This window comes from Magnolia sinica, chromosome 8 (assembly GCF_029962835.1).
Source record: "Magnolia sinica isolate HGM2019 chromosome 8, MsV1, whole genome shotgun sequence".
NCBI lineage: Eukaryota > Viridiplantae > Streptophyta > Magnoliopsida > Magnoliales > Magnoliaceae > Magnolia > Magnolia sinica.
Window position 1 is genome coordinate 83,848,022 of NC_080580.1, and position 8,974 is coordinate 83,856,995.

The 8,974-nt window shown below is 42.4% G+C and overlaps 1 protein-coding gene and 1 pseudogene across 1 annotated transcript; one reads left to right on the top strand and one right to left on the bottom strand.

The window, feature by feature from the left end:
• The first annotated feature begins 880 nt into the window (after window positions 1-880).
• LOC131254099 (cationic peroxidase 1-like) lies at window positions 881-4,766 on the top strand (annotated as a pseudogene).
• A 1,754-nt stretch (window positions 4,767-6,520) lies between these two features.
• LOC131254100 (peroxidase RIP1-like) lies at window positions 6,521-8,760 on the bottom strand. The gene is made up of 3 exons (XM_058255115.1): window positions 8,514-8,760; window positions 7,604-7,798; window positions 6,521-7,126 (listed from the first exon to the last, which is right to left on the bottom strand). The coding sequence occupies exons 1-3, from the start codon at window positions 8,724-8,726 to the stop codon at window positions 6,572-6,574; spliced, it is 963 nt and encodes a 320-aa protein (XP_058111098.1). The 5' UTR covers window positions 8,727-8,760; the 3' UTR covers window positions 6,521-6,571.
• Between the last annotated feature and the right edge of the window lie 214 nt (window positions 8,761-8,974).

The following is an 8,974-nucleotide window of genomic DNA, read 5'->3' on the forward strand; positions in this document are numbered from 1 at the left end:
GGTCCCCTGGGGTCCATCCTTTGACTTGGTGCTTCTTGAGCATTAAATCCATGCCTTTAGCATTCTTTTCAGTCCACGCTCATAAATTCATCTTACAACACAAGTCAGAGAGCTTGTAAGCAATATAAAAAATAGCAAAGTTTCTTTTTCTTTCACGTGTCCAGTGAGTTAGATTATTGGGCTTTGTAAAGCCAAGATAAGCTCTGGCTAATACAGCCATCAAACCCGGCCTGAGTCGGTTAGGTACCTGCAGGTCTGGTACCCATTAGGTCCAGCAGATTACGAAAGTGAACGGTGTAGCTGATGGAAATTAGCTAGATCTCACACGTGTTCTTGACAGGGATTCCACACGCGCGAGGAATGCGATCATATCCTTATCTTCCATGATCAGTAGCATTTCTGATAATGTCACGTAAAGTTGGGGCCATTTGTTTTTCCCAGTTTAGAGAAAGCAGAAAAGGTGCCCGCAAGAGAAGACCGTGTAGCCCTGCTCCCACTTTATGTTTTTCCTCCTTTGACCTTAGACCTTCACCACCCATTAGGCAATTCTCCACCAAGCATATGATTAAGCAGGACCCACGATTCGAAGATCCAAACCATTGATCTCATGGGACACATGATGTTTTACCGACCCAATAAAAGCCTCAAGGATTTGGGGGGTGGGGGGCAAATGGATGAAATATTCGTTGAACATGATCATTCAATACGCATGGAGAATCAATGGAAGGAATCATCATGTTAACGGCCCCATCAGCACTGACCTTGGCACCTCTAAAACATGCTATAAATACAGGTCCTTGAACACTTACCCATTCATCCTTAGCTCTTTGCTTTTCTTCTCCTTTGTTTCTTTGACAAGCAATGGCTTCATCTCTTCTAGCTTTGCCTTCTCTCAAAACCTCTTCTTCTTCACGCTATTCTGCTTCTTTCTATTTGGTTCTGCTGACTTATCAGCAACTTTCTATGCATCCTCATGCCCTAAAGCTCTCTCCACCATCCAAACTGCTGTCAAGGCCGCAGTGGCCAAAGAGAAGCGCATGGGGGCGTCGTTGCTTCGCTTGCATTTCCATGATTGCTTTGTTAATGTAAGTCATGAGTAAAATCCAACCATACAATATCATGTCCTTGTATTGCGTGGCTAAGATATGACTAGAACCGTGGGCAAAGATGAGGAGCGCATGCAGATAGGCCAACCACACTTGTTCTCCTATGCACGAAGCATAGCGCATGTGTGGTGCGCATGCACGATTCACCATCATTAGTCACACGTGCACGCGATGTGGGTAGTCCATGAGCACCTTTGGTTGGATTTTAAATGTTTGATAGCACACTTGTGTGCATGCATGCTACAGCTCATGTTGGTAACATGACTTTTTTCACTTGAGAGAGAGAGAGAGAGAGAGAGAGAGAGAGAGAGAGAGAGAGAGAGAGAGAGAGAGAGTATCTATCAGGGTATATGAAAAGTGATTCATTTGATTGGGGCTCTTCTTTATGAGCTTGGTTTTCCTGAGACTTCTCTAGTTCTACTTTTTTTTTTTGGTGATTATCAAGTCGATATTAATATTACTTATATACCAAGCATATTTAGGTTGGCTGTCACTTTATTCGACACATGTTGCACACTGACATCATCTCTACTCCAAATCTCTCCACTAAAGACCAACTTGCTGTCTGAATATTTCTGTAATATCCCAAGTTTGAATGTTTTTTATAATATTCAAGCTGAGCATTTATAATACATATGCACTGGCTTGAAGGAAAATGTTAGAATGAATGGATTCTTTTATTTAATAGTTCTTAGACTGTCATTTTTTCTTAATTTATTTTCAAATACTATGAACAAAAGAGAAGGGACAGAGAAAAGCAACCTAACCCTAATTTTTCTGGGTAGATCTTATTTATTTATTTTTTTATTTTTTAAAATGAAGTAATATTCTTATTACTACAACGAGCTTTCTTTTTCCTCCTTCCATTGCTACAAAAAAGAGCTTCGTTTGGTGAATTTTGATAAAATTATTGTGATGGTGAAGATTATGATGATTATGTGTTATTTGATTTTATGACAGGGTTGCGACGCTTCAATTCTATTAGACGATACTTCCAGTTTCGCTGGCGAAAAGAATGCGACTCCCAATGCCGGCTCCTCGAGAGGTTATGAAGTGATCGACACCATCAAATCCCAAGTTGAGAGCGTGTGTCCAAACGTTGTGTCTTGTGCAGACATCGTAGCGGTTGCTGCTCGTGATTCGGTTGTTGCGGTAAAGAGAACTAATTTTCACAAAGCCATAATTACTCATTTGTTATCGTTTCCTTTCTTTTTCATGTTCAAATTACATAAACCTAGACAGATGTGGTGTGAAAACTGCGAGGAGATTAAATACAAGTCCCTTGTAAAACAAGCTTATTCTATAAGCGCTATGTGTGCGAGGGGCCCACTAAAGTGTGCATGACATCTAACTTGTCTTGAATGGTTGCTACATCATGAAATTTGGACCGCCAGAAGCAGGCTGATTGATGTATAGTGGCTCACAGACAGCTTCATGGCCAAGATGGATTAGAAAAGGCCCGGTTGATAACAGAAGTGATCCGGACTGTCGGACCTTAGATCGGGTGTATCTCACAATCCAGAATGAGTTATCGCAAAATATATTATTTTGAGGTAGAACAAGGTACTTTATCCACCCAATGTGCAAGCCGGATTTGCAAAATATCACCGGATCGACGGTCGTTTTCCTATTTTAATTCTGTTTTTACTATAATTAGTAAGTTTTAGTTTCATTATAACTCTTCATCCGTTGGGCTTTAGGAGTTCGCTCAACATGAAAAGAGCTTAGAATAATTAAGAGAAGAGCTTGGTGAAGCCAAATAGGATACTTACTATTTTTGTCGGAAAACCTTGCGCACTAGTAGACATCACCACCATTTATAAATAGTAAGTTTACTATTTATAGTAACTTGCGAATTCTAAGAGTTTTAGTTATAGTATGATTTTGAAATTTCTCTCATTGCTTAGTATCCCTATTTAAAGGGTTGTGAACTCGTTTATTTCAATCATCAATTAATTTCGAATTTTAAAGAATTTATTTTCTATTTTGTTACTTTCTTTTTCGTGCATTTGAGAAGTCTATATGAGGAGTCCAGAGAAGTTCCGTGGATACGGACAGTTATCCCCTTGAGGAAGATGGTGCTCGACATCACGTCCTTCCCTGCATCACGAATCCATCAAGTGGGCCACCATGTGAATTTTAAAAACCTGTGAATGGTCAACTTGATGGATTGGATTTGCCGATTTTTGGGGGCGTGCTACTTTTATGGCGATGAGATCTTTATCCACGTTTGAATGTAAGTGGACCAACATGCAGCACTTATAGAATAAGCTTTTACACAAGGACTTGTCCTCGAACCCATCATTGACACACATGTACGTAATCAAGAACGCCCAAATTATCAGCCAAAAAATTATATTGATCGATTGGACAATCATCATCATTACCATTTATATTTGCATTGATTTTGAATTTTCAGCTGGGTGGGCCATCATGGACGGTGCAGTTAGGGAGAAGAGATTCGACCACAGCGAGTTTAAGTGCTGCCAATAGTGATATCCCTGGTTCCACTTTAAGCTTAACCTTATATCTGCCTTCTCAAAAAAGGGCCTCAATGCCAAGGAAATGGTGACCCTTTCTGGTACGTTTAACCCACTAATCTCGTCATTAGTACACCCAAATTGCATTTTGTGCGGCCTAGACTCTTCATGGGTCCCATTGTTGGTGATCAGAGCCGTTCATTTGATCGGCCCAGTGCATATGGTTCGAACCGTTGGACATTTGGAATTAGGACCCACGATGGCCTGTGGATAGATGGTTGAAACTAAAAGTCTCATGTCAGGTTTAAACAATCCTCTCATCTGAATGAGCACAGTATACTCCAGTTTCTGTTTCTACAAGTGGGGCCCATTGATCAATGGTCTTGACGATTGATCTGATTATTCCATGACAATCTCTTCCATTGGACCACCTTAATCTTTGAAGTATTCACCTCCAAAATGGAAGGTTAAAAAGAGTAATGCACCAACGGTCAAAATTCAACTGAAAAGGCCCAGGATTTTTCTTCCAGCGTGGGATATTGTGGAACATGGTTCGTCCACCATTGGACCCAACAGACCAATGGATTTGATCACTCAACTGTGGGCCCACTTGTAAAAAAAGAAAAAAAGAAAAGAAAAGAAGAGCCAAGTATTCCTCAATGGAACCAAAGGCCACTGCCTAAACAGATCCTAAACATTTGGGTGGGCCCTGGAAAGCCCAGTTAGGCCCATATAATGTCTTCAATAACCAAACTATCCTCACTGTTTTCGGGGATATGTTCATCAGGAGCCCACACCATAGGCCAAGCAAGTTGTGCCACTTTCCAGACCCGAATCTACAACGACACCAACATCGATTCAGCTTTTGCTACATCATTGCAGTCAAAGTGTCCAACCACAGGCAGCGATGACAACCTCTCGCCACTCGACATGACGTCTCCGACATTTTTCGATGTCAGTTACTATATATAGGAACTTGATCATCAACAAGGGTCTCCTCCATTCAGACCAAGAACTTTTCAATGGCGGGTCTACTGATTATCAAGTCAAGACATACTGCACTAGTTCGATGACATTCTTCGCAGATTTCACCAATGCCATAGTTAAGATGGGGAATATCAGTCCTCTCACCGGATCCAATGGTGAAATCAGGGCCAATTGTAGGAAAACCAACAGTTAAGTAGGGTTGGAGCTGGGCCAGTCCTGAGCCTAGAATAGGCGCTCTCAAGATCAAATATTGGGCCTGATTCAATTCCAAGCCCAATCAACGCCACCTCTAGCTCTAGGCCTCTCCCCATCTGGTTTCTAACTCTTTTTTTTTTTTTTTTGATGTGGTTTGATGCAGTTTTATGGACTCTACAAAGAAAATAATTTATTAAGGTGTGATTAGGTAAGAGTTGGGCCACCTCAAAAGAGGCCTACTGTGAAAACCCATGTGTGACCTAATAATGATATATGTGTTTTCATACATATACTCCCACATGTCTTTGATTGTGTTTTTTCTCATTGATTTTGCGATCTGCAATTTTTTTTTCTTTTACATTGTGAAACACTGTAGTTATGGCAATCGTTTCCCATACATCAGGCTTTTGTTAGGTCATGATCAGCCATATGCATCTCTATGAGGGCTCCATAGGCTGAGATCATAGGAATCCCCAGCCCAGTTCACCATTGGACGGTCAGGATCATCCCGCAATGAGATGGACTGATCGAATTCAGGCAATCTCACTGTTGGGGTCTTGGGTTTCAATTTAGGCTCATGGATGGTGCTGGGCCATATTTTTAGGCCCGTAAAAACTTTCTCCATTGGTGTCCAAAGCTTTTGGAGGGAAATGGGCAATGCCAGGCTCGTCGTGGCATGGACTGACACTACAAGGCCCAAGACCGATGGCCGGAGCCTAGTACGGGCCTAGCATAGCGGGCCCAAATCCGAGACCGAAAAAATTTGGCGGGCTCCTACACAACCTGGAAAGGCCCAAAAATTGATCAATTTCCTATATCACAAATGAAATTTCTTCATCCATCCGTTGATCAAGTGGGCCCACAGATGTACATGGTAAAATACATTTAGTAAAATGAAACCAGTGGTCAACATGTAAGAAACATGCATCAATATCATATTTGTAGGATAGACCACATGTTACATATGAAGTTGGGCTGAGCCCAAGTCCGTACAGAAAAATTATTAAGCCATACATGCTAAGCCCAAGCCCAAGCCGGCTGACCGCACCCCCAAGGATTGTCACATTGTGAAAGGGGAATGCTCAACATCCCACGTATTCTAAGTGGAATAAGTGATCTGGACCGTCCATTTGGTCAAAACCCACTCTTAATCATGACCCATTAATCGGAGGATCCTAAGAATCAAACGCTGGTCTTCTTTCTTACGGCCATCGGTTTCCAAGCCATGGATGGGATAGTCATGTAGTCTGACCATGATAAATTCTTTTGAGAGATAGACTATCTGTCTAAGGTGGGCCCTACTGAATACAGTTCACATTATGGCCAGAGCTTCTTTTGTTGGAAATTATCTAAACCATCCATTTTAATTATAGGGCAGTATCCTCCAATACAAAAATGACATGTACAGAAGGTGTGAAGCTAATGGACGGTGCAGATCATTTATTGGACTCTTCACGTCTCGAAAAGAACTAGGCTGCACTTAAGTGTTCAGTGCAACCCAATGTACCAGACCATTCATCCCGCACCCAAATAAAATCATTCTCTAAGAACAAATAGACTTCCATAGTTCCTTAATCACAGGGCTGAAAGTCGGGCGGGTTGGGTCGGGCCGACCATGTATACACAATAAAAGTGAGCAATAAATAAAATATTAACGCAGAAAATATATATAATTTATTTAAAATAAAGTATGCATTTCAACAAATAAATGCACACATCCCAACACATAGTTTACCAAAAAAAAAAAGTGCATCAAATAGCAAACAAACCAAAGTACAATAGTGGCCCACTTGATGAATGGCATTAATTCACCCTCCTACAGTTTAAACGAATCTCTCCATCAGACCCAGTAAGGGGGTTCAATTTTCCCATTTTGACTATGGACACACCAAAGTCAGCCCAAAATGCAGTTGGGTTAGCACTGTAGTAACTCACCAGGCCATCACTTGCACTCCCATCACCCTTGAAAAGCTCTTGATCGGAATGTAGCAACCCCTTCTTATACAACAGCCCACTGTAGTATACAGTGTCGAACACGGTTGTCGTAGCATCCAACGGCGCGGTGTTGTTGCCGTCTCCGGTCACCGGGCACTCGGTTTTCAATGAGTCGGCGAAGGCGGGGTCGATATCGGTGTCATTGTAGATGTGGCTGCGGAAATTCGTGCACCGGGCCAGGCCGATCGTGTGGGCCCCAGATAGGATGACAAGATCCTCGAGTGTCAGCCCTTGTGATTGGAAGCTGGAGAGGAGCGCCGAGAAGTTGGAGAACGGCGCTGGGATGCGGGTGTTTGCTGCTTCCTTGCTGGCGGTTCTCGAGTCTCTTCGGCCCAACGGTACAATGTAAGGTTGGCCTCCCAGCTGCAGGATGATTATGGGCAAATACTATCTTAGTAGAGGAAAAAAATGTATATTTATACATGTAAGATACGACTTAGATGTGGGGGCAGTGATCTTGATACCAGAGTTCTAAAACTCAGTGAGTCGACTCAAAACACGGATGAGTCAACTCAATTCGACTGGATTTCGAGCTGAGTCACTTATCTAGCCATCATTTTATTATAGGAGCTTGCTTGTTATAACTTATCTAGCTATCATTTTGCAAGCATCGATTGGATGGTTAGGATCATTCAATAACTAAGATTTTGGCTGAGTAGGTTGATCTAAATGGATGGTCCAGATGGATGATTGACTGTCCATGTGTCCCATACAACTCATTTTTCTGAGAAAATTTATGGGTGCCTTTCACCCTAGCTAATAATCTATGCTTATAAACGAAAATTAGCAAAAATAATTGATCGAAGCCGGGCAGGCCGCATGGTTGATTGAGCGACTCACCGCAACGACAGAGTCACGAGCTGTGATGGCCAAGATATCGGCACATGATACAACGCTCCCATAGCAGGCCGAGTCCACAGCAGCCTTGATTTGGTCGATGACATCGAATCCCCTAACGGAGTTTAAGTTCGGCAATGCTGTCTTCTCGCCGGTGAACGTCGGAGTGTCATCTAAGAGAAGGGACCCATCACATCCCTACATCCAAACCACATATAATTAACAAAAAATCACAGCAATAAAATCCTTCTTATAGAGTATAACAATAATCCCAGCGTTGGTTGGTCTTTTTATATGACTGTCTATTTCCAATTTTTTTCCAATCATCTGACCAGTAAAATTTCTGGAATCTGAAGTATGGCATATTCATGGTAGGTCCAGAAAAGAATGGCCTCGATCTTATACTCGTGGGCCATGTCCCACACGTATGAGATCTTGATAACCAACAAAGATTATTAGATATAAGTGTGTGATGACACCTCTCCACAATCAAAATCACCAAGGACCAACAATGTCCAACGCCTCAAAGGAAGGATAGTTTGGTTATTTTGTCTAAACCAAGAAATTTATAAGTACTATGTGTAAGTCAGACAGGCTCAGCTGACCAGTTCACGATCTGGGTCCAAACCCACCCTCGCTAGGGCTGGCCCATCGGCAGCTTTGGATTGACAACTTGTCTGAGTCAACTTGGACTGTCTGGCTCGACCCCACAAGTCAATAGTGCAAATAGCCCTGACCTAGCCCAACTCAGACGACTCATACCCTGACTCGACCGAGTGGTGGCTCAACTCAGTACTAAATGACTCAGTTCGAGCTGCTGAGTAAAAAAACGATATGACCACAGCCCTACTCAGAACAATGTGATGTGGGTGCTTCCAGTATATAATTTGGGCCATGCATGGTTCAATCTTACAGTGGCGAAGCAGTCATGGAAGTGCAGACGGAGTAACGATGCGCCCATGCGCTTTTCGCGTGCGACCGCCTGCTCGACAACTGCTTTGATAGTCGGCAATGCCTGCGGGCACACCTTGTCGTAGAATCCAGGGTCCAGTTGTGCGCTTGCGTGGAATGCAGTAGCCACGACCACAACGAAGGCCACCAAGAAGAGCGAGCGGTAAACAGACATGGCGACTACTACAATCCGATCAATGGAGCCAATGGTTCCTCGATTATATGGATGCATGGTGTATTGAAGGGTGTGTTTATATATAGTTTTGATTAGCCTCTTTTTAATCTTAGTTAAAAACCAAATGTCATTAATTAAAGTGAGAAAATGACGGTCCACATATTGACACAGTCTCATTACTTAAGGTGGGATTGCAATGATCCTAACATAAAGCATTTTCTATTAATTTCTACTACTTGACTTTATCA